Source organism: Harpia harpyja, chromosome 2, assembly GCF_026419915.1.
Source record: "Harpia harpyja isolate bHarHar1 chromosome 2, bHarHar1 primary haplotype, whole genome shotgun sequence".
Lineage (NCBI taxonomy): Eukaryota > Metazoa > Chordata > Aves > Accipitriformes > Accipitridae > Harpia > Harpia harpyja.
Genome location: NC_068941.1, coordinates 41,978,846 through 42,003,683, shown reverse-complemented (window position 1 = coordinate 42,003,683; position 24,838 = coordinate 41,978,846). Strand labels below are relative to the sequence as shown.

The following is a 24,838-nucleotide window of genomic DNA, read 5'->3' as shown; positions in this document are numbered from 1 at the left end:
GTCAAATGAAAATGGGAATTAAATTTAGAATCAATATTTAAACCTCTTTGGAACATACATTATTTGTGAGAAGTCCTACATGGATATCAGTATTGTCCAATACAATCTTCTCAAAAAAGTAACATTCAGACTGAGGACAGCTCAAAAGTGTGTTTTGGTAGCTGCTTTGCACAACCCAGATTTCTCCTCTGCCCTACTGATCACTTTTGTCTCTGCATGACCTCTCGACTATGTTGGCAGAACTGTCTCAGACAGAGAGTACACCAAACCACATGAAGGAATAGATGTGGGTAAAAATAATCCAGAAAAAAACCCTGTTCTTTTGAACCCAGTTCATTTCCTCAGTCTAGTTTATTTTATAGCTTCACAACAGCTAGAGAGACACAGCTGAAGAAGCTGTCATAGGACAAGCTTGAACAATAAGAGAAGGGGGACTGCGTAAGCCGCCTGTGCTACCAAAAGAAATGTTTGTCAAGCAACAGCTTCAGCACTCTTGCAGCCAACTTTCCAACGTGGTCCTCCTTGTCTGTCTCAACATTTTGAATAAACAGGGACCTAAGAGGAGGATTGTTTTGAGTCTGTTGCGTCCTTCTGTACATGATTACTAACACCTGCTGTAAAGTTTGAACTATGGATTTCCACAAAGTAGAATCTAAACAAGGCCATCAAGCATATCACTATCACTATACAGAACTAGCCATTCACTATAAACCTGAGCTAGCTTATAACAAGAAACCTAAAAGGTAAATACTCCGATACAGCAGTACAAATACCTTTGTCATTGGGTTCCTTGTAAATCTCTTATCTAAGCAAGATCATGTTTTTGTGATATACTCATGAAATTGGAACAGATTTTCTGAGCAAGTATATAATGAAACTGTGCTAGAAATGTAGTATGACTAGGGAATAGTTTAAAAAAAAAAAAAAAAAGATGCTTGCTGTACCTGCTTAGATTCTTTTCTACTTGATGAAAAGTATTTTATATCAGTTGCACTATTTCTAACGCCAAAAAGTTTTTATTTGCTGTTTTTCCTCAGATATATCTGCACCTTGGATCAAACTCTGATTTTATACCATTAGATATGCAAGGTCTGATCAATTAAATCTTTCTGTTGCTCTGTATGGACACAAAGCAGAAGCCTCTTTCCCATTTCACAAGTGAGTTAGCACACACAACGATATGTAAACTCTGTGACTGAGGAACATTTTTTCCACTTCTGGGGCTGTAGGTGTATATCCAGCCACACTCCCACACAGTGGTAGTATGAGACCCACAAACACATCTTGGTTCTGGGACGGACCTGGCATGCAGGCTGGGAGGAAAACACTCTGCTCGCCAGCCAGGCCTCATCAACGCACATCAGCCTCACAGTTTGCACATAGATGAAGAATCTAGGACACAGAGACAAAATGTCTGTGTTCTCACAGAACACAGTAGACAGTAAGAAATATATGCCAAATATAAAATAAAGTGGAAAAAAGCACCCCAAATAACCCAGTATCTAATTTCTGTACATGTCATCTCCTTCTTTGAATAAGGGGATATTGTTCTGAACTGTTCCCGATTGGGTCTGTTTGCAAATTAGTGCTGGCCTTCCCAGCACATGGCTGACCTGTCCTTAAAGCAACACAAATGATGATGGCTCTTCCTGAGTCAGTACTGATGCCACTGCTTCACAGAGGACAGCAACAATGAAAATGATTGTTTGTCATCACTTCACTTTTGATTTTCTTGATTTTGTCCTAATGAATAAACTTCCAATGTGTACATCCCTTCCGACATTACCTTCATATCTATTTCTGTACCGTGGATCTGCTGAGCTACTGTTTTGATGATTCCAATGACAATATCCTGGAGACCTTCTCTTTCCGAATAGTAATGCAGAATGAGTCCCTTCCCCTTCTCTGCATCAGTGCATCTAAAGGAAGGGGCTCGCATACCCGGGTAAATAGTAGCAAGGTGGTCATGCAAAGCATCCAAGTTCTGGAATAAGAAATTAAAAACATGGTTATAAGGCATTCATGTATTAGTTCTGAAGAAAGTAAGTACATATTCTGTCTAATCTGAACATCTCTTTTCTCCTACTGCTCACACTCCCTGTGCATTTGCCTTATTTGTAGAACTGTCATCATAGCAGGGTTTTCAGGTAGCTTGGGATGTTCCTTCTGTCTGCTGTGGCAGTATTTGGACAATGAATGGCATCAAAATTAGCACTATTAAAAATTATTCCAGATAGTAAGAATTCATGCTTGACTCTGCTGTATTTTGAAACACTCCGATGATTAAAGACCTTGTGTGTGTCTCTCAATCCTGTACCTCATCCATTTTCATCCCTTCCAAATTCTAGTCCCTATAATCTCCTTTTCAGATGTGAATTTAGGTGTCAGATACAAATACGCATGTCTGAATAAACATGAATCTTTTTCCTTATTCTCAATGAAACAGGCTAGTTCTGACATCGTAACAGTCAACCCAAGTTTACAGAGCCTGACAAAGTCTCAAATTTTAAAGTAAAGATTTTAAATGATTGAAAGACCAACCTCAAATACATACTTTCTTTGATAATAATTGAAAAAATCCACAGAATACATAGAACATATCACTGCTGCTGTAATAATGTTTTACAACAGGTTATTCAAGAAAGGGAAGAGGTCTTCTATTTTTCCAGCTGATGTCCTGGACATCTTATGTATTTAAATTTTGACCAGACAAATTGCTATCTGGGAGGAAAGCCAAACTATAAATTGATAGGCATATCTAATAAGGACATTAAAGAGAACAATGAGATCAAAATCACACTTAGAACACAACACTAGCTCTGGCTTTGATTATACAGCAATTATCAAGGCTTCAGTTTACTATTTACTGTATATGTAACACAGAAAGAGCAACCTAGAGCAACCTTGCTGGATAGTGCTGCAACCCACATAATTATTTATCTCTGTTGTAAAATTCATATAACTCCTTTACATCTTAATTCCAGAACATTACTGCATGTTTTAAATGTTGTTCTCAAACCCCTCCAGGTAGCTGCTAGCACCAGGCTTTGCATATTGTTTTCTGCCAGCACAAGAAGTGAGGTGAAAATATTTTCAATGTGCTGTCTGGGCCATTCTCCACCTTTCATGAGCATCTGTCGATCATCAAGTTTGTGGAAGCATACTGAACTTGATTTCATGTGAGCTGTGAAGTGCTCGAACAGCTGCCTCTTCTCCTGGGAGGCCTCCAGAGGAAATGAGAATCTTAGAAATTAATTCCGTAGGATGCAATTCTGGAAGTTCCAGGAACTTCCTCCTTCAGTTTTTTTAGTTTGTTTCAAATTCATGTTTTTGTTGCTATATCAAGGCCTCCAAATTAAAACTTGAAGAGGCAACAATCCAGCTGTTAGCAGGCATTCAATTGCAAAAAGTATAATGCTTGAAGGCAAATTCTGTAAGATCTTTGCAGGGTTCAAGACAATGAAATTGGAAGAGACTGCTTTGAAAGAGTGTGGATGAGAAAAGAGCAAGAGAGCTGACTGGCTCCAAGGGAGTGCCCCACAATCTCCTTAATTGGGTGCAGAACTGCTCTTTCAGTACCCATGCCTCAGAAACAGCTGGGATATATTGACGTTTTGGAAAAAAAACTTTTAAGGAGATACATGGGAAAAGATGATAATCTTCCAGTTACACAGTCATCAACACCTGAAGAACTTCAAAAGGAGTTTGTTATGGGAAATGGCCAATGTCAAGGACAGAATTTTTATAAGATGGTTGTCTAATTATTAACATTTAAGCCCAGCACAAGCATTGCTAACAAACAGCAGTAGCCCCATTCTACAAGACCACTTTGCCACCCTACTACCCCATTACTGACTGTCCAAGCAGTGTCACAGGCGAGCCCATGTGATACACCCTTTAGTCTTTACCCTCTAATCATCCAGAGTGGGGGATTTGCCCAGAATGTATTGCAGCTGCTTTCCAGTCCCCAGTGTGTCTTTTCTTCCTATGCCTACTGATTATGGGGTGAGCAAAGAGCTTATAGTATTCAGAACCTTGCTACAACGCATAGTCAAGAAGCAGTAGAGATGTGCTTCCTGACCGAGGAACTGAAATCACTCCCAGATCTTGTCATTTAGACACTGTCATTGTCACTCCCGCTCCTATTTTTTGTTGCGTTTCATCCATTCTAAATTGATATTGCAGCTTCTGGAAGAACAAATGTGTCTTTTTTTGCTGGTTTGTTCACCTGCTGTGGGCCAGAGGTGCAGTCAGGTATAGATAATAATAGGCAAAGCTCTCTCCCTAAATTGTTGGCTCCTAGACTGCTCAGATGTATGCCAGAGTTTGTGCTTAGACCAGACACACTAATTCTAGAGCTTTGGACAGCAGTGATCAGCTCCATGGTGAAACAAAGGATCTCCAAGCAAGAAGAAGCAGTGATACTAAATCAGGCAGATCCTGGCCTGTCTAAAAGCCAAAGGGTTGTGATTGGCACCTGAAATACAAAGATACGCTGTTCAGCTCCACATGGTACAGAGCATCTGGAAACTTTTCTAAGAGGAATTAGTCCCCTGAAATTTATTGCACTGCAATTATGAACAACTAAATAGCCATGTAAATGATTCCCTAAATAAGAGAACTAACCTCTGCTCCAGTGTTTGATTTTCATTCAATAGAAAGCTACTGAATGTAACATAAAAGCACACTTTGGGTTTCTTAGGAGGTACCTCTTTTCACACTGCTTCTCTTTGGCACAGTGTCTTTCAATATGATTTGCAATTTTTCCGGGCCTGTGTTTTTCATAGAAAATATAAATATTAGATTTAGTTGCACTATCTTTTTCCTCTTTCATGAAGCTTGAAGTACATGTGTTTCATCTACGAATAAATTTTCTCTGAGATGTCAAGGGAAACAGAACATAAATATGAGATATACTTTCACATGCTTTAAAAAGCTTCAGCCCTCAATTATTTTGTATATCCTGGACTCAGTACAGATTTTGAGAAGCACCTTTTGGAACTCTATCATGTATTTTAAGAATTTGACAAAAGTTCAGCACATTAAAACCAATCTGCACCTTTTTTGTAATAGGTATATAAGTCAGTTTCCTGACCTAATCTGACTGCTGGAAGATGCAAAAATAATAAATCATGGGTAACGTTCATTTTCCATCATAATAAAAAGCTAAAAAGTGCACTTCTGGCACAGCTACTAGTACATTAGTCCTGTTAAGATTTACAGAAGTACATAATAATAGCCAATGTCATCTGTTAACACTGAAATTCAAACAAAGCAGCTTAAAATACTGTCATTAGAAGAATACAAATGTAAGCTGTTCACACTTTTATAGAGGTTTGGTGTGCACTGCAACTCTGTCCAGTCTTTTTATCATCACACATGGTAAGGAATGGAAAGAGAAGTATACTATATGGAAAAGGGGATGAGGGAAAGGAATAGGGAAAGACTGGCACATCCATGTGTACCCAAAGTGATGGGGCAATGGGCCAGCTACATCCTTTTTTTACCTCCTCCCCCATTCTTGCTCAACCCTAACAGCAACTTCAGTACCTGAGTCATCTTTAAAAATTACATTTATCTGAAGGCTTGCTTTGAGGGCAGCCTGTGAATGAAGCTACGAAATATAAAGGATGTCACATCCCATAGACAGACAACAGTATACAGATCACACATGGTATGCATATGTTGGAGCATACACATACCCCATCTGTCTACCCAACAATTACAATCCATGGGATTTGTACAAGAAATCTGGGTTGACTACATCTAGGATGCTCTGGAACAATCCAGATTTTGGGGCAGGTAGTGAGACATGGAAGTAAATATTCTAATAATCCAGCAAAATATGCACTCTGCTCTTTTCACTTATTGCTGGAGAGATTTTAAAGGAACAGATGACAAGAAGCTGCTAAATTTGCAGTGAAAATCAATAGAGATTTCACTCAGCTTTTGGGCAATCTCCCATGAAATGTTAATCAGTTCAGTGTTTTTAAACTCATTACAGCACACAATTTTATGAAATCGAACAGTCAAAGATGCTATGGGAAAATTATTACTCTATCAGGTAATTGAATAATATATTCACTGAGAGGGAAAGAGAACAACAATGCCAAAACTGCTGAGCAGTGGAAAGCTCTGTAGAATACAAATACCAAGGAAGAAAGTTTTCAGATACCTCTCCACAAATAACTGGAAGATGATACAGTACAACCTCTATCTCCAAATCTCAAACTAATCTGTTGACTAGACCATACTTCTGTCTGGTATCTGAAATAACTTTGCACAAAATTCTTACCTGCAAAAACTCTCTGACATTTGAGCCCAAGACGCGTAGAATTGTATCATAACCAGATTCTTGACAAAACACAAAAAACATCTTCCCAAACATTTGAAGAATTTCCCCAGCATTTAGGTCTAGTTAAAACAGGAAAATACGATTCAGTCCAAACGCTGCATTTCATGCACTTTGCTGACTACTTCAGTCTCATATTCATAAAAAAGAAAGACAGTACCTAAACTCTACCCACATCCAGTAGGTCAAGAATATGAGAAAAACAAGATTCAGGGTCCACATGGTAAATAATGAGTATTCAACACAGGAATTTAATTAGGATTTACCAATTACCATTATGACTTTGCCACATTGTGCATTTCATGCATGTAGAGCATTTTAGATTTCGATACAGATGAGACATCCCTACTTGAAAATAAAGGAACTCAGTTGTTAGTAATGCTCGCCTCAAGGGAGTAATTTCTGGTTTACAATAGCATGAAACCACATCAGCTGCTCCAATTCAACATAACTACTACAGTCATCAGTCTTATGGATTCTTGGCTAATTACTGATTCAGAACAAATTCATAACACACTTGGGTCTGCAGATAAAATAATGCTGACAGGCATAATTCTACCTTCTAAATTCCAGACAAGAGCTGCAATGATTGAAAATGAATGGAACCCAAATCAATGGCAGATATGAAATGAGATGTGCCCATGCCACAAACATTTATGTAACTCAGCAAGGATTCATTCACAGGCTGCTCTTGCGGCAGTGGTTGAAACCTGGGTGTACTGGCAAGGTAGTTACAGCAGTATATTTTTACTTCATGACTGCTTGTAACACTGACCTCTGTGGATGAGGTATATTAATGCAATTTAAGGTGTACCTATGACTTGGAATACTTTGGAAGCAATAAAAATCACTTCAAGGAACAAAAGGAATAATGGCTTAGATAAAAATATAAAATTCTTTCTTCTGAGATATTTGAAAAATTCTCTTTTAGACCAATACCCTGGTTTTACTTCCTCTGTGCTAAATCCTGTTTCTCTCTGCTACACAGATTCTTGTGGAGGTGTTTATCTTTTATGTGACGAATGGGCAAAGAAGATATCCATATTACTTACTGAGGACCTTGCTTGCAGCTGCAACCAGATCATACGTTTTGGAATCATCATAAATTATTCTGACAAGAAACTGCCCTTCTTCATCCAGTTGTGCCTCCTTCCTAAAAAGAAAACAGAACAAAATCTTGTTCGTTGAGGAAGAAGCACCATATCGATAAATGAATTACATATTGTTTGATACCAGTCTTTTAAATAAAATAAGTTTGTAGGTTCTACCTTTAAGAAGTTAGTTAAGATAGAAAATTGCAAATAAATCTGTTTATTGATCATCTCAGAGTCATTAAGGTACAATACAAATATTTCAGACCACATGTGTTCTGAAAATAGTAATTAGCTGTGAGAAAATAAACACAATTTTTCAGTACAGAACCTCACGAAGAAGTTGCTGAACTAACAAAGACAGGATTTGCATTTTAAAATAGGGGAATATCCAATAATCCAGCCCAAGATGGGCTCTTTAAAGACTTTTTAAGCAAGTGTTTTCATTCCTTCCAATTTTGATTACACTTTATTTACAAAAGGCATGGGATGTTTTTAACAACCATTTGCATGTATCTTCAAAGAGGAATCTGAAATTCGGATGTAGGTACCTAATCAAATACCTTTTTTTCAGACTTCTGCACATGCCCAGTAGATAGGAAAAAAAAAAAGATGCTAGGATTTTGTAAGGCCTTGTTTTCACATTGCACATCAGTTCTTCATGAGTAAAGTGTCACCACTTAGCTAAAGTACAATAAAAATATACATTTCTTCACTAAAGAAAACAATTCTCAACCCCAGGTTTAAGACAAGACTCATGTATATGTCACGTGTACACTTACTACTGCTGCTAAGTAAAAAGCAAAACCAAACAACTCCTTTGTTTTTCAGGATCATTCATTACTCTCTTCAGCCTGAACATTGAGTTAGCAGCTTGTCCAAAAGGCAGCACAACTGTAGGCTTTTTTTTTTTTTTTCCTGAGGAAAACAAGTTGATATCCCTAGGCAATGAACTGTTGTGCCTTCGAAGCCTTGCATTTGACACAACTCAGTTACTAGGGAGGGCCCACAAGTGTCCTCCTCCCTATTTTACCCCACGTGCTTAACACAGGAGCCAAGCCACTGGTGCTGCAGCGGTGGCCGAGTCCCAGCTCTCGGGAGGAAGACAAGGAGCACCTGCATGGGCAAGTAGAACCCAGGACCCTGAAGGGCCAGCTGCCCTGTGCGGCTGGTCCTGCCGCACATAGAGCATGCCAGTGGATGTGGCCACGACTCTGCCCTGTTGCAAGTGCAAGTCACTTCTGTGTTTGCTCCTCATCCCCTGGCACATTCTCCTTCAGCAGAGAGAGGGGGATGTGCAGAAGGCACACTGTGGTCTCTGATGAAGCCATGCTCTGTTTGTTGAAGTCCTCATCTGGCAAAGGAGCATAGCCTCCTTTCTCAGTATAATTTTTATAATAGCTGCTCACCTTCTGTGGTCTCACCTACAATGACTCTCTATAGAGACAATGTGCTTTGCAGAAATAGTGACAAAAGAGGAGACATTTTAAGGTACTCATACTCTAATTTATGTGCTTAGAATGTATTTTGGCTCAGCGAAATGAATATGATCATGGCATTGATAGGATCTTTGCAGGTGGAGGGTCACAGCTACCTCATTAAAAAGAAAAGATACTGTTTCATCTAAACACAGCTTTATGCTGTAGAACACTTCAGAAAGACAGAAGAAAGGCAAAGAGGTAGGAAAGCCTACAAGAGAATGACTGAATCACAGCTTCGTATGTCACACCAAAAAAAAAATCAGTACAGGGAGTTATTCTTCAGAAAAAGCCTTAGAATTAGAAAAAGTATCAAAAAGGCAGATGATGAGGTAGTTTTTTTATAAAAAATAAGCACATGTCAAGCAAATCAAGACATTTATCAGCTCAGGACTGGAATAATTCTTTTTCTAACATATAAATGAAAGAGAACCATGAGTAAAAAATTATTTACTAGTACCATGGTAATGAAGGGTTTTTACCAGAGTAGGACAGAAATGCTCCTTCAGATAAAGCTCAAACATACAGTTTAACAGCCAATACTTCTAACTGCTCTAAACTTCTAGTGGTCATCAGAAGAATTATAAACCTACAAAAAGTAGATTCTAAATCTACTATGTAAAATCCTGCATCTCCTTTTACATCAAAATCTTTGTCTCCATCATCATAACATGATCAACCATCAATCAAAAGTCTTTGACTGAAACTTAGATTCCAATTTTCTAGAGCGGGCATAATTTATTTTACAAATGAAATAATACAAAATAATAATGCCTGCATAACAATTCAGGCATTTACAGTTGTAGTGGAATTATCCAGCCATACAAACAGAAACATTTTCTGTGTTACTCAAAGGGGAGAAAGATCTGAGAATTAAGTGCTCTTGTTCATCTTAAAACTGCTAGATGGCAAATGGTACTGCTGATAAGGCCTGATTCCAACCTCATATGGTAGTATTCTATTGACCTAAATGAAATTACTTGTCTTTTAACCCTCTTATTAGTAATCATCAGTCTTTGATAATCTGATCACTTATCAATGGAAGTCTGGAACCCATTATTTTCTTTTTCCTCTTTATCTTCCTTTAATCATTCTCATCACATTCTTACTGACCAAAAATTATACTCCATTGTTTTTAATATTTCAAAATCTACTTTTTTTAATTAATTAATGAAGTCTTGTAACTGCTACTTGAAATACACATTTTTATACTCACTCTATGAATGGGCACAATGAGCTAAAAACAAGCTAAGCAATTTTCCTAAAGTAATATGACAAGGCTACAGGGGAGGTGAGACTAAACATCCTACATATTTCTACATAAAAGGAACATCACTGTCTATTCAATGGCATGAAAAACATTAATAAACTTAATGGGGGTGTTTATTTTCATACTCCAAAATAGTACTTCTGGTTCTCCTCCCCAGCCATTCTCTGAAAACTTCAGATCAGCCTGCAGGATATCAAGTCTCACTGAATCCTGAAAACAGGTCCCATACCACGTATTCCTTCTTTTCCTAAGTAGGAGGAGAGCTGGAGTTATTAGTGGGAAACTTTGTCTTGAAGCATATTAGGTCAGTCAGGGACAAGAAGGTAGAGTTTACATTTCCTAAGAACTGAACTGAAATTAGTATGAGAAAAGAAAACCATCTTGATTCTTTGATTCTCATTCCACATGGTATGTAACTGGAAGTCAGATACAGTTTGGAGGGAAGTTTGCAAAGGGTGAACAAACTTTCCCACATCTCTGATACACACTGTGCTTTCTTTTAGTCTCTCTGATCTCAGCCAAACCACAAAGGATAACACATCTGGAAAAGCAATGAACATCCTCAAAAATACTGCATACTTGCACAATCCAGTAGACACAGTTTTTGTGTGTGAGAATTTTCTCTATTAAAAATTTACCCAGTTTGATGATGCTGATTTCTCTTTCAAAACTTCTTACATTTCTTTCCACTTACATTACCTGGAACTTTTCCTGTTTCCTTCTCTGCACCAAGCCATGCTTTCTTTTTTCTTATTTATTTGCCTTTAGTTTACTTTGTCAAAGTTTTTCTTCAATGCCTCCAGTTTCTCTGAGCCACCACTTTTTAAAATCACCGCTGGTTATTTCAATGCCTATTCCATTTAGATTATTTTAGCTGCTTTGTTTTTCTCCAGTCTTCTCTAGATCCTTTGGATCACTCAGCAACCATCTTCTCTGTAGCCTTAATGATGTATTTCCCATTAAAATAACTTTATTGATAAAGTTATACAAAAAATAGTTCAGTTAGCAATCACATCTGCATTCCTTGGATATAATTGTGTGGGGTGAAACTCACTGCTCTAAGGCTTCACTCTTCCTCAGTAATAGCAGTCTTCCTGGGTGTTCCAGCCATACAGCAAAGGACCCAGTGCTTGTACTGCAGGCTAATACTCCAAAACAAAAAAAAAGTCCCGCCCTTTAGTTATTTTTATTTTTAAAAGACAGAGAAAAATATATTTTAAAAAATGTAATCCAACAAAAGCTAATCTTATTTTGGGAATTTTTTCTAAAAAAATTGTCAAAGCAAATATTTACTCCTGCAGAGGATTACACTCCTCACTCAAAACAATGTGGGCAAAAATCTCTTTGCTTGTACTACAAATATGGCAAATACCATGACAATGTCTGATCTAAACCTGTGTCTAAAGATAAACTGCCTTTTTAAAGCCTGTGCTTGAAAATTATTAAACTCCAGAACTTTTTTCTTCCTTTCCAGGACAATTCCTTCTCCATACCTCTAAGTCCTGTTGTGCTGGTACATCCCAATTGTTTAGCTGGATGCTGAGCTGAAATATAATTCAGTTACATACTTGTTTTTCTGGGTTATTTTTCTGCTGATGGATTTCCCTGTCTGCTTCATCACCTGGTCGCAGAAGTTGCTGTGCATACAGAACAACATGTAGCCAGACCGAGTGGCTGAGGACAAGATAGGAGGTTCAGTGAAGTCTGCCTTTCCCCTGCCTCCAGTAAGCTGGGTCTGCAGCTTCTGAAGCCTTTCTGCCTCCCTCAGTAATCTGACAGCAGTGAGAACTTCCAAAAGTCTTTCTCTCTGAAATATCTGATTAGCCTTAAGACTACATGTGATGGGGAAATGCTGCTGTAAGCTTATCCAAAATGGCCAATGCAATGTGAAAACACTTCTATTTTTACAGAGGCACTTGTCCTTCAGCAAGTCTACAAAATTGCAGGTCCTCTAATAACCTTGTTTCAGAGAGCATAGCATCACAGCTAGCAGCACCAGAGAGGCTGACTATGATGTGAGCACCAGCAGTCTAGGAAACAGGATGAAGTCACTGAAATGTTCATTCAGGTGAATGGGCAATCCTTAGCTTGTTTCCTCATGGCTGCAGTTTTCTCACCTAATTACCTTACCCTTGCCTGATTTGTCAAAGCTGCCTGCATTTACACTAAGGAACTGGTTGTACAAGGGTGATATGAAGACATATATGACCATGTTGTGAAAACTGTTATAACTAATACTAAAAGTGAGGCTGCTTTGTCAGCTTTGCAGAGCTGCTGTGGTTGGCTGTCCATGAACAGTAATTTCTCCAGTGTGACATAGCTGGTTTTAACTCCATAATCTACCGGTACCACATATGAAAACAAACCTGCCTGTGTGCAAAAGGAAAGTATGGCTACAAACCTGAGTATGTGAACTTTAAAAGAGCAGAAGGCTGCAACTGTTCTCATCTGAACAGCTTCCCTTTCCTGGCTGACAGATGGTTCATGAGCTTAGAACTGCAATATAACACAGCATCCTTAGATGCAAAGAATTTACATTTGGCTGACCATAACCCATAGCTTTTTATAAAACCATGGCATTTCCTTTGAAATGTTTTGCTGCAATCTTTATTCCCAGTTTTTGACCAGATAAAATTATGGGAGTAAATTAGCATAGCTCTAATGTTTTCTGCAGACCGCAGTGTTTGATCACAAAGTCATTAAAAGCAATAACATGTTGGTGGCTTGACTGGAAATGAGCCAAAAGCAACAAGCTCTGGCAAATTCCCAAGCGCTGGTTAATTCTTTAGTGAAGCAGCAGCACAACAGTAGCAAACTTTAACTTTCATATGGCCTTTCTTTCAAAATAACTAAGTCAAATAGAACAGAATTTACAATTAATGTCTCATTTACATTTCTAGAGACAAAAGAAGGGTGTGCTTTGTTCCCTAGTAAGTTTACGTTCAAAACTTTAAAAAATTTTAGGATTTTAATGCTCTTGCCCAAACTGACTCCTGTTGTCAGCACATGGGATGTAACATTTCATGGTTCAAAACTTACATCCTATGTAATGCCTGTCCTAACTGCTACGGTCTGGCAGCCCTTTTTATTTACTCTAGACTAATTTTGAATGATTACACAGAGCTATTCAAATTGTGGGAAACAAAGATTCCAGCCCAGACTTTTCTAAAATGCCTTTGTTTTCCTCCAGAATGTTTACATTATCCAGGTTAATGTGAGGAAGTTTACTTGGGAAAAAAGAACCTTAACCATTGCACCATGGAAAATAACACAGCTATAGAGAGGCCATTTTTCACGTACAGATTTGACTTTGAAATCAATGGAAAAATTCCTATTGAGTAGATCAAAGCAGGATCAAGTCTTAAAGCAGCCTTTCCTCCATCAGTCATGCTAACACCCCCCAAACTGCTGTTGGTCTGGCAGCACAGAATAGCATTACAGGTGATACTACATGTGTACAATGAGCCCTTTGAAAGTCTTTCCCATTGTGAAACAAGTTTAGTATTTGAAAACACACTACTAATGTTCAAAGGTAATGTTAATAATTCACAGAGATGGATGAAATGTTAAGTGTGGACAAACATTCTGACAAAAACCACTCTTAAAATCAGAATAGATCTTGCACCGCAGATTTTTTAACCACAGATTGCACATATTTTTATTTCACATAGAGGAAATATTTTCCCTATTTTGAGGTAATAAGGATTTCTTTCACCATCTTTAGAGATTTTACAGACAACACAGTTAGACAAGATGCCACATCAGGTTGGTCTTACTTAAATAGCCCATTCTGCACAAAGTGGATTTTAATCTAGTTTTGCAGTCAGATTGTAGTATTTAAAGGGAATTTGAATAAATCATAATCAAGAAGAAGGTTGCTTCTGTCAGAACTTTTTTATTCCTGTGAAGTAGCACTTGCTATCCTGTCTCTGTAGTCAAAGCTGGAATTAAAAAAAAAAAATTCTTACAGAAAAAGTACCCTTCCTTTACAGAATTTAGCATGCAGTAAGTATTGAGAAAATGTAATGGATACTAACAGGAAAAAAAGATGGTACAAGACTGCATGGAACCAGAACTTTGTATCCTGAAGATGCACAGGCTTCTCTGTGGTACAACATTATTATTTAGAAGCTGTTGGTGTCACTTTAACAGATCACCTAGTGTCCCAAAAGCACAACTGGATCTCTTCCTATCTAAACTCCAGTCTGAAGTGCATGCCCTGGGTGTGTCACCTTGAACACACCACAACAACAGCTAGTTCCATGACCACCTCCAGGACTTCTTCCATGATAGGTATTGTTTCTGTTGGGACTTTTGCCACCATTGTGCTTAACTATTCTTGGTGTACCAAGGATGGAAAAAGTGCTCATTAAACTGAAGAGACCAGTCAAAACAATCTTAATGACAAAATAACACTACTGCACTTGGAAACCCAGCATGGTTCTGATCTCACTGATAGGGGCATGTCAAGTTTAATTCCGTTCCAAGAGTAACACTATTAAACAGAATTACATGTGTCAGAACTAAAGATGGTATCAGTGAAACCAGAATCATCGTCTTCACATCTCTTTTACATTAAAATGGCAAACTCACTGCTCATTATATTACTTCACAGATGGTTTGTGTTTTCAAAATGCTTCGTGTCTTTTTTTCATGTATTTCACAAAGATGCTTTGCTAAAAATTATTAAAAATATTGAACCACTCTTCTCACTCCTCCCAAAAGGAAAAAAAGAAAATAGACTGATACATATTGTGGATGGTCCAGAGATATTTTAAAACACCCAGCTGGGAAAAACATAAATTATATTAAGTTACAAGATTAAATAAAAATGGGAATCTGTCCAGGAAAATGACGTTCTGGGTAAAGTAAATAGGTGTATTTATAGACTTCAGAGTTCTGAGCTATTTCCCAGTTTTACAGGCTGGATATGAGAGTGTTTAATGTAGGTTTTCAAAACAAGATAATCCTAGAAGATACAGTTAACAAACGTACAAGTTCTTTGCTACTACTCCAAATACTAAAAATATTATTAAAAATATAAAGCTGGTATTATTTTGCTTCCTTTTACATAAGTGGACTAAAAGGAATGGTATTTACAAAATACTCTTTTAAGCATTTCATTTATAAGAGTGATATGTTTATAACACATGGTATCCCGACAGGTCTAAAAACACTTCCCAGTTCTGGGAAAACTGCAAAGCACCTGAGAGATACTGCAAGAACACTCACACCATGTTTCACAACATGCCACTATTTCCTTTTAGCCAAGTCTTTCCCAGATGAATTAAGGAATTTGGCATCCACACAGTTTAAACTCCTGAACTCCAAGCAGGTCCTTCCACTGTGAGGAACTGAAGGAGCAGGAAGTATAGTGTACTGACCCTACAAATCTTGTGAATATTAACCTCCAGACCTATGAAGAATCATCTATTCAGCATTAGTTTTAAGAAAACTTAAAAAAATACTGCTTAGACCTTTGGAATAGTATGAAATAAGGACTTAGAAACATAAACAACAATAAATGTTCCTACTTAATGCCACTTTCTGGATAAACACTCGTTAATGTTAAGAGGTATATGGATTTAAAAAATTAATCTATTGTCCTTTCACAACTAATGGCTTTCCAAAGTCTCTTTCTGACATCTATTTATAAGTAATCTGTATTTTTTTAAAAACTGTTATGAGATTGATTGAATAGAACACTCCATCTTCAGCACTGGGTAAACCCACATGGTGCTAAGAAGGCAGTGAAAAATAAATTCTCATGTTTTTTCACAGACCACTGCAATTAATTATAACTGAGTCTTACATGAACCAAAATAAGTATGGACTTCCAATCTAAAACTCTAGTGAATAGTCTATTTTTTCATCAGTGTTAGTGGTGAGAAGACAATTAAGATAATTAAGACAGAATGTCTGCAACATTTTTGAGCATGAAAGAATAGCAACTTTAGGTAAACTGTAAAGCAAGCATTCTTTATAACAAATTAGTTGTGGGCTGGGAAAGGGACATACTGAGCAAGCTCACAGCAGTTCAACAAAGCAGGAGAGATGATTCCCACGGGACTGATGACCACCACTGCAATATACAGCTATACATGTCTATGTGGTAAAACCCATAACCCACTTGTTAGCCACCCAGAATTTTTGTACAGTTCCTGGCAAGAGAAGTACCTAAGAAATAGGAAAGCCAGCAATTTGATGGGAGAAATCCCAAAGGCATTAATAGGATCAAAAAAATTGAAGTCCTAGGCACATCCAAACCTACACTTACATGTTGAAAAAGAGTTTGGCACCAAGGTTCTCTTCCGAATCAGCCCTTGTTGAGAAATACCACAAATAGCTGAAGTGACTGAAAAGTCTTCCAGTTACACATGATAACTAACTGAAATGCCACACCTCACATTTTGTACAGATCTTTGACTCTTACCTCTGGTTTAGTTTGCATTTTTATTGCCCAGGCCACGTTGTGGTTATGTAGACATAACATGCACACACACACACAAACACATATACATACACATAAATATTTATATGCATATGTATCTACATATACAAATATAGTTTCTCCAAAAACTTTACATTCTAAGCTGATGATTATCCATCTTGTCTCCTAGCAGAAGTGACACTGATAACACTGTAGACAGATTGGTATAGACTATGGTACTGTTTTACATGCTTTTTAAAAAGGGTTGCCCCATATATAGAAACTACAGTCAGCTGAAAACTTAGAAAACATGACATTTTCCAGAATGATTATGAAGAAATAAAACGAGTGTCTCATAAAGAGCCATAAGAATTTTTTTTTCTTGTTTTGCGAAAGCAGGAAAGATAGACTCAGGTACCACTCATAGCAACATTAGTGAAGTTTGCTGCAAGCCGCATCTCCCTGCCTCTCCCTGAGCCTGCATGACACAACCTACCAGTCACACCCGTGAGCCCACAGAACCTGTTCCTTTTTCCTCCACGGTACCAGTTCTTTCAGCACTGAGGCTAGATCGTACCCATTTAATGCACAACTATTCCATATTTTATTTTATCCCATTCATTGATTTATAACCTCAGGCTTGATTTACAGCATAGTTTTCAAATCCAGCTCTGAAGATAGAATTATTCCTTTCTAACAAGCCTTCCTGTGGAATTGATCCCTATACTATTTGCATGCACAAGCATTTATTAGCTCTCCAACAAGCTCGTGAGGCCAATTATACCATCTCCATTTTAAATGGCCAAGACTACCACAGATCAAAAAAGTTGCATTAATTTTGGGTGCCCAGTTTGAGACAGGTGGACCTGTTTTTTCGAGGTACTCAGCACTTTTTATGCTCAAAGCACAGCTTTCATGGACTTCACATGACACCAGCATCAGACCTACAAGTTACCTGAACTCCAACACCTCCTAAGAGCTTACTGTTGCAATTTGTAACAACAGCCTTTCATTACAGCTTTTGTGCATATTCTTCTAGGTTTCCGAAAAGGCAAACTATAGTATAGTGTGAATTATTATTACATCTAAACATTGTGCTAAGCAACAGTAATAAGGCCAAACCTTGATTTTTACAGGATTTGAAAACAAATGTAAATTCTGGTTTGCCATATTAGTAAGCAGAAAAAAACATCTCTGACAAGGTGACATTCTGAACTCAGTATACAGACACAGTAAGTCAAGCTAGTGCCTTTATTCTGCAGCTACAAAAGTTTATTTTTTGCTTTGTTAAAGAAGCATAAAAATGGACAGTTTTTGCTATGTGAGAAATTCCCAAGAAACAATGCGAGTTTGAAAAAAATCCAATTCTGCCCCCTGTAAAAAAACTGCAATATATATTCTTAAAGGCAGAGTTGAGTAGATTTTCTATTACATTATTTGATTTTATATGACTTACTATTTTGGAATATAACTGTAAATAAAATTAATCTGAATATCACATCCTGTCAATGAGTTCCTAAGTATCTATATGCTAGTGAAAGTCAGTGGAGGACATTTTTAAATGCATAAATAAATAAAAGCATCTACCTCTCCTGACTTAACTAGCCAACCTGCAACAACACTGATGTACCTAAATGCTAGGAATGCCTTTGAAAATTTACCCAGTAAACATGTATTCTTAAATCACCTGTATTTTATGGCAAAAGCCACATTGAGTAACTAAAGTCTGGCCTATGTTAACCTTTACCAATATGATGCAGAATTTTCTATGTCTGTTTACTTTTCTAAAGGCAAATGATAGCTCTGCAGTTTATTTCACTCCCCAAAATTGTACAGTTTTCTACCACTTTAGTTGAACCAGTTTGAGACCGAGGAGAGAAGCTTTCCACTTACATTGCACCAGGATACTTCCTCAACCCTGTGTTTCACCGTTTTAACCACAAAAGGACAGTTACAGAAAACAAGTTCTGAAGAGTCAACTAGCCTGGAACCTTGGTAGATGATAACATGTGAAATCTGGGGGAGAACAACAAAAATTTCCTTCCTCACAGGACAACTGATTGACTTTTTGCTCCTCCTTTGTGTGCACTTCCAGACCATTGGGTCCACATAAAGTTTGTGCCACCTAGCAGGCTCCCCAGACCTCGAGTCTTGGCATTTAAGAGCATATGTGGACAGCACATACCAGCCTAACCCACAAAAAGAGGACAAAAAAGGGCAAAGGCAGGATGATGCCTTAATTCTACATCAAGCATGGAGCACCAGAAAAATAAGACTCTTACTTGCTTTCTGCATCCCACGCTAAGGAACAGCCAGCAAAGGATACATGGCTCCTGAGGCTCAAAATGCGTTTTGCTACTGTGCAAGCTTCAACACAGATATTATTTTTTAGAATCAATTAAAAAGTGGTTTGACCTCTAGGTAGTTACTTTTTGCAGACACAAGAGTTTCCAACTTCTGTTCTAGTTTTTCCATGCTAATCAGGCTACACATGTTTTTGTGGGGACTTCTACCACAGGAACAGAAGAAAGATGAAGACTGCAGTTGACTGGTTGTGCCATTTCATTTCCCAAAACCATATCTTTCATGTACCTCTGTGGGAAAAATACTAATTTATTCTACAGTCTTGTGATGAAGCATTTTAATGCGTTTCTTAATAAGATATTTGAGTTCTCATTCCTTTTCTTGGTAATATATTTGAAAGTGTCACAGTCTGAGCATCTAACCTGGCCTAAATTCAGATTTAAGAGCCCGTGGGAAAACCCTGTATTCATTTAGTCAAACACAGAGGGATACTGTTGGGAAACACAGGATAAATGACTATTACATACTCCCTGCTGACAACATTGCTCTAGCTCCCACATATTGTCCTGGAGCTGTTTCAAGAAGACATCCCTGTTAATGCTTGTTACACAATTAAACCTTTAGAGCTGCTGAATGGAGTGCGCAGAATTTCACATATATTGGCTGTTCATTCAGCTCAGCCAGATGTGACACCAGTTGTAGAAGAGCTCAGATTTTATCATGATAGAAGCCCCTTTCAAAAACATGTAACCACACACCTGTTTAAATATGTCCACCACAAAAACAGACCAGCAAAGACAGAGCTTCATATGCCTTGGATTATTTTTTTTTTTTAATGTGAGTAATCTCTCTGTTTTGTTTTGGACAGGTACATAGACAGTAATTCCACGCACACTACTTACTGTCATGTTCACACACTACCATATCATCCAGCAGTACAAATTTGGCCTTGATCAGACATGAGCACACAACTGCATGTATGTAAGAATGGTCAGGCCTGACAATTTTTAGTTTATGTTAGCTAGTGTTTATGTTGGCTGCAGAGGAATTGAAGATATCTAATGCCAAAGGAATCTTGAGAACTATCTTTTCAAGCCATTGCAATTGTGGCCGCACAATCTAAAATAGTCCTCTGGATGTAACAATGACAAAATAAGGGATTTGAGAGAGGTTTTCTCTTAAGCAGGGAAGGGACAAATCAAAAGTGTCTTCTCAGCAAAAATGTGGTTAACAGCTCTAAGTAACAATTTACTTACTAATAACTCTTTGCAGAGCTAGTGAAGTGCTGATCGAATAAGCATGTCTCCATGTATTCCAGGTCATAAGTCTCCCCTTCCAACGACCGAAGGAGCAAACTACAATGAGAAGTGTACATGCAGCTTACAACTGCCAGTAAGCAAAAGAAATTATTATGCTGAATCACCTTCACCTTCCACTAAGAAAAATCTGCTACTGCAGGACTCTCCCAAGTGGCTCTCACTCCTCCTCTCCCATCCAGCTTTGCTAAATCCCTCTAATTCTTCTAGGGCTTCATCACAAAAAAACTGTCCACAAGCCCAAACTCTCAACTCTATGAGTGGTAGCCAGAGAAAAACTAAGGAGAAACAAATTTTTGAGACATTGCGGTTGTGAAAATGAATAAAGGCTCCATAAATCACGACTATCTTTCATTGCTCATATGCCAGCTTTCTTCGTCTTATTTGGAATTCAACCTATTTGGGATCAACAATGTTGGTTCAGAAATACATGGGTTTGAATTGTTTTGGGTTTTAAGCATTTTAATTCTAGTTCTTTAGCAAAACCAAGCCATATTTCCATTGAGCTGACAAAATTGATATTCAGTAAAATTTCAGAGTATATATTGTAATTTTTCCATGAGCTTAGTCCCTCATTGTAAAGGTTGCCTGATGTGTAAAAAAAAGCCCGTTGTTTAGTTATGCTCTGTCTTAAAAGTGAATGAAAAAAACATGGAGTCTAACTTTCCCAAGAATTCTACACTGGGACATTTAAAACCAAAATCAGTATGTATCTTTTTCAGATAGATCATGGTTTCACAAGAACGTTGGAAAATTAATTAAATAGCAGAAACGGAGACTTGAAATCATCAATCTGACTCAGTTAACAGTAAGTGATGGCAACGAAAACACCACTCTCATAAGAGCATCAAATTCAACTACTTGGTCTCCCAAATTCTATATTTAAGAACTTCATTCAATGTCACTTTTGACCAAAGAAGCTACAGAAGACAAGAGTTTTCATGCTTCCTTTCAATTCAGTATTTAACTCTTCTGAATGTACTTTTTTGAAGAATGACCTGTTTTCATTACTTCAGTTTATTCAGTTCTATGTTTTCTTTTCACTTCTATCAATATTAAGTAAAAATTCACCCACTGGCACTTGAGAATCACTCAGCCATCACAACCCACCACTCTGCAATGCTGATTCACAGCTTCTGCAGTGACTTCAGGGAGAACAAAATAGCAGTATGTGATCAGTTCAACATTAAAAAAGAAAAAAAAAAAAGCTTAGATGCCAAATTTTGTACTGAACTACCCAGAGGCCTTTCTGCTTCACAGAAATGCTTAAGTTGTTGCAAATTCAACCACACTAACAGTGCAAAGTTCCTCTCATTTTTTTTAAACAGCCAAAGACTGTTGACTTCAACAATTACTCCTCCAACTCAATCATCAGCAATTCAACTGATTCAACCCAGCATGCCACAACACTGGTCTGTATCTTCCCACTGTTTCCTAAATGATTAAGAGTTCTAACAAAGCCTTTGCAAGAAGTCTGTATTTGCTTACATAAGGTAAAACATCTAACCTCTTCCACAACATCTCTGTAAGTGCACCACAGGAACTTAAAGTACCTAAACCAACAAACATTTAGTGGCTATCGGTTGACCCTGTGCCATCCCCTAAACCAGCACCACTATAATCTGTTCCAGTTAGATATATAGGGGTTTGTTTGCTGGTTTCTAAACTCTAGGTTACACTACTTTCTAAGATAAATCCTGCTGAATAAATACTCTGTTGCAAACACCTTTTGCATAAGGAGCTATGGCAGCTGTTGCATATATGCTGGCTCTTTGTTGCAGATCATGTACCATTCTTCTGTTTGGGTGGTGGTGTGGTACAGTTTCCTTCCAGAAAGCCATCTACTCTGTGAGTTAACAGCAGAGCCTAGCTGTTGGGCTGCTACATGACAGAAATGTTTCTCAGCTGAAACAGAAACAGGATGTAGCAGCTCCCTGAATTTTCACAGCTGACCTTAGCAAAGTATTTCGCATCTTTCCATTAAATTTGTCCAAAACGTTAAATGAGTAATACTCCTCATAGGCTTTAGTTATCTTCAGTATTCTATAAGATGTGTGTAAAATCTTAAGAGATAGGATGCATCAGGAACTATGACCCAGTTCTGGCAGTCTGCAGCATGATCTTGTACTAGAAGATGAGACTTTGTATCTTCTCAGATGGATTAATCTTAAACACAAATTCTGTTCAGTGGGTAATCTAGACAAAAGTGGACCATAATACTCAAAGGCATCTCGGTAGGGGATGGCATGCCAGGAAAGTGTGAACGTTCTTTCTTATATTTTATACATATTTTACTATAATTTTTATAGAAAATGATGTATCACTATTTTTTTATTGTCTCTTAACTTACATGTGTCTTATAAAACCAGTATCAAACCATAAGAATCCGAACTAGATCAGTGTGTTTAGATAAGGTATGTAAGAAAAATAAACTTTTAAAGCTCACTTAACTTACAACACAAAACTGTGTGGCATTCACTGAAGATTCATCTATGCAATCTATAGAACTGCATTTGCAAAGAGCGTTATAGACTGTCAGGGATCATTGGAACAGTGAATGTCTGCTGAACCAGAACTGTGGGCCCTCCATCTTTGGTGATTTTAAAGACTCAGCTAGACAAAAGTCACAGCTGAGCCCTGATCTAGTGCCGGTAACAGTCCTGGTTGGAACAGAGACTGGCCTAGATGACTTCCAGAGGTCCCTTCAAACCAACATTTCTATGATTCTCTGATTTCGTGGTACTGTATAAGATTACGACATACTTAATGAATGGATTAATGAAAAAAAGTGTCATGGTCACAAAAATCTCACAGTCAAGAGCAGGCTTTTAACTCCAACAATTGTATTAGGACAACGGCAAGACAGCTACGTTGGCATATTAAAATTGGCCCAAAATAAATGGGAGAGAGGAGTGCAGAAGAAGGTGTCCAGTTGAAAGAAGACCACTTTCTCCAAGTTGGATAATCTACTCCTCCCTTAAAACCTACAATATCAAAAGATATTAAACCCTTTCGTCTAACTACATAGTTACCTGAAGCCTTACAAAGTAAGTTCACAGCTCTGTAAGCACTTACGTCTTTTTAAAAATATTTCTTGTAGTTTTACCCAAGTATCAATACTACCATACTTATGGTAAATAGCATTTTGTTTGAACAACCCATTTCAAACCTTTTGTGCAATCTCACAATTCATCAAAAGTTTAAAGTGAAGACAGTCATCTCCTTGGAAAAATGCTACACTGCCAAACAAGGGTTGGACACAAGAAATCAGGTTCAAGAAAAGAAAGCAAAAAAACATTCTTATACATACATTCTTATACGTATTTTTCTATAGCAGTGACTTATTTTAATTTCAAGTTGAGCACGTTACCAGAATCTCACACTAGTTTTAGATAGAGTTTACTAGCTAAAAACTGTATTTCATTTCCTTCAGGAGCGCAAAGAGATGTAACTGTTGCATGGTTCATCTGCTGGTCTGACTCAAGGAAGGGCTTCCGTGGTTTCTGGGACGTTTTGCCCGCACATTATTTCTGCCATATACTTTGTGTAATCGAGGGAACCACAGGGATCAATGCCACCACTGCGGCTCCCGGAGATCGGTAAAGATGGAACAAGACGGGTCTCTGCGGCGTTAAGAAAGGCCCCGAGCGGGACGAAAGGTGGCAAGAACCGGGCTGGTCTCGTCACGGCTGGGGACCGCTGCCAGACAACAGACGTTTATACAGACCTGCCGGTAAGGGAGAGCCGCGCGGGGCGGCAAACGAGCCGCGGCCGCCCTGCCAGGGACTCCCGCGGGCGGGCGGCCCCGGCCCAGCCCGCCCCCGCCACGGGGCGGGGGGGACACGCACGGGGACGCGCGCACACACACACGCACGCACTTACTTGATGTCCTCCCAGACGGCGGGGCCGTAGTTGCGGATGACGAGCAGCTCCAGGGCGTGATTGACGAAGCCGTACTGCGGGGCAGGGCGAGGCGGCGGCACGGTCAGGCACCGGGCGGGGGAGCCCCTTCCACCGCCCCGCAGCATCCCAGCCCACCCCACCCAGCCCAGCCCTCCCACCCCACCCCGGTGCCGGTCAGCCCGGCGGGAAGCAATCTCTCCGAAACAGCCCCCCGCCGCCCCATCTCCCCCCAAAACAAAGGGCCGGGGCCCGGCTCCCCTCACGGTTCCCTCTTCCCAAGCGCATTCAGCCTCTTCCCTCCCACCACGGGCCCCGGACCCGAGCCCGGCCAGACCGGACCGGACCGGACGTCCTCCCTCAGCCCCGGTCTCCCGGGTCGGGAAGGTGGCCGGGCGGAGCTCACCATGGTGCCGCCGTTACCCCGCTGCCGCCGGCGCTGCCGCGGAGCAGAAGATCGGACCCGAACGCCTCACCGCCTCCCCCAGCCGCCACCGCCCCGAGTGGCATCCGCAGACAGCCAATGGCGAGCGCGGCCGCTGCTCTAGTATCCAATGGCGGGCGCGGCCGCCGTGCTGTCCTCCAATCAGAGGCGGAGGCGGGACTGCGGGTGGCCGCGGGATGCGGCGGCGCGGCGCGGCGCGGCGGGGCGGGGGCTGGGCGCGTGGAAGTGGGAGCGCCGGGCGCGAGGGCCGCG

At 39.2% G+C, this 24,838-nt stretch overlaps 1 protein-coding gene across 2 annotated transcripts in view; it reads right to left on the bottom strand.

Moving 5' to 3' along the window:
• Positions 1 to 24,566, bottom strand: part of GUCY1B1 (guanylate cyclase 1 soluble subunit beta 1) — a 60,296-nt gene extending 35,730 nt beyond the window's left edge. For both annotated transcript variants that reach the window (XM_052777914.1, XM_052777921.1), the window contains exons 1-5: positions 24,548 to 24,566; positions 24,124 to 24,197; positions 7,405 to 7,505; positions 6,296 to 6,414; positions 1,787 to 1,984 (exon numbers count right to left, since the gene is read on the bottom strand). In XM_052777914.1, the coding sequence (XP_052633874.1) occupies positions 1,787 to 1,984; positions 6,296 to 6,414; positions 7,405 to 7,505; positions 24,124 to 24,197; positions 24,548 to 24,550 (495 nt within the window). In that variant the 5' untranslated portion in view covers positions 24,551 to 24,566. The remainder of the gene's footprint in view (positions 1 to 1,786; positions 1,985 to 6,295; positions 6,415 to 7,404; positions 7,506 to 24,123; positions 24,198 to 24,547) is intronic.
• Between the last annotated feature and the right edge of the window lie 272 nt (positions 24,567 to 24,838).